Raw genomic sequence first — 1151 nt, forward strand, 5'->3', positions numbered from 1 at the left:
CGCGTCACGCTCACGCACACACTATTGCGCACACGCACACGACCAACAACACGACACACACACCGACAGGCTCCTGGCCAGAACTTTCACTACAAGTCGTCGTCGGGTTGGATGGCGACCCCCTACGGCACCATGCACGGCTCCTACCAGTTCGTCGTACGCTGGGCTGCCTCCTCACACTTTTGCAGATCTCTCTTCTGGTCAGCTTCGTTTTGTTGATTAATTTTCTCTTCTCGTGTGGCGGTGTGTTTTGCGTGTGCGCGCGTGTGTGTGTTGTGGGCAGGACGAGGACACGGGTGATCTGGTGGAGGCGACCATCGCTCCGTTCGGACTCAACGCGGGCGCCGAGAGCCAAACGACGTCAGCGTACCCCCACAAGGAGCGAGCAGTCTTCTAATCTTTTCATTTCGCTTTCGCTCCTCCTGTAAAATGCTTTCCCGTTCCTTTCTGGTGGTACGTGTGTAATGTGTCGTCGCCACAGAAACATGGCCGTCGGCAGACACCACGCATGAAATACTATCGGATACGGCCATACTGCGCAGAAAGCACCGCTTCCCATCCGAACAGCGAAGTTAAGCTGCGCCAGGCGGTGTTAGTACTGGGGTGGGCGACCACCCGGGAATCCACCGTGCCCGTATCCTTTTGGCATTTGCAGGCACCTCTCGCCACTCGCTTCTTGGTTTTATTTATTTCCCCGTCCGTATATTTCAAGAAAAAGCGAAAAGTTGATTTATTTATTCAAAAGGAAAGTGGTTGATTAGGAAAGTGTCGTTTTGTTCATCGTTTGGAGTTCGAAGCCAACAACAAAAACTGTGCTCCACACCTCTTTCGGTTCACACAAGAGACCAAGGTGCCCAACGTGCTCCGCCGCCACAACCTTCCACCATTTTACAGATCTGAGGCGAAGAGTTGAAAAGGAAAGAGAAGCAAGACGAGACGAGGCAATACAAATCTAAGCTTCTACCCGGAGACGTCACCTGTTCGGCCATAATCTCGAAAGCCTGACATCGCCATCATCATCTTCTACATCTTCACCCTCCTCCATCATACCAGCAGCCAAAGATAACAATGGAGGGCGGGGGAAAGAATCACCTGCTCACAGTCAGCGAGGATCACGCCGATGGCGAGCATCGCAAGCTCTCCCGCTCCAT

General features: G+C 53.0%; 2 protein-coding genes across 2 annotated transcripts in view; one reads left to right on the forward strand and one right to left on the reverse strand.

Annotated features, from left to right (window-relative positions):
- Window positions 1–512, forward strand: part of ACA1_158210 (uncharacterized protein) — a gene marked incomplete at both ends in the record, with an annotated part of 880 nt that extends 368 nt beyond the window's left edge. The window contains 3 exons of the mRNA XM_004348475.1: window positions 70–156; window positions 284–366; window positions 482–512. Of these exons, the coding sequence (XP_004348525.1) occupies window positions 70–156; window positions 284–366; window positions 482–512 (201 nt within the window). The remainder of the gene's footprint in view (window positions 1–69; window positions 157–283; window positions 367–481) is intronic.
- Window positions 513–960: 448 nt separating this feature from the next.
- The window catches only part of ACA1_158320 (ATPbinding cassette, sub-family D (ALD), member 4, putative), a gene marked incomplete at both ends in the record, with an annotated part of 3466 nt that continues 3275 nt past the window's right edge, over window positions 961–1151 (reverse strand). Inside the window, one exon of the mRNA XM_004348476.1 lies at window positions 961–977. Within this exon, the coding sequence (XP_004348526.1) occupies window positions 961–977 (17 nt within the window). The remainder of the gene's footprint in view (window positions 978–1151) is intronic.

This window comes from Acanthamoeba castellanii (assembly GCF_000313135.1).
Source record: "Acanthamoeba castellanii str. Neff unplaced genomic scaffold scf7180000084724, whole genome shotgun sequence".
NCBI lineage: Eukaryota > Discosea > Longamoebia > Acanthamoebidae > Acanthamoeba > Acanthamoeba castellanii.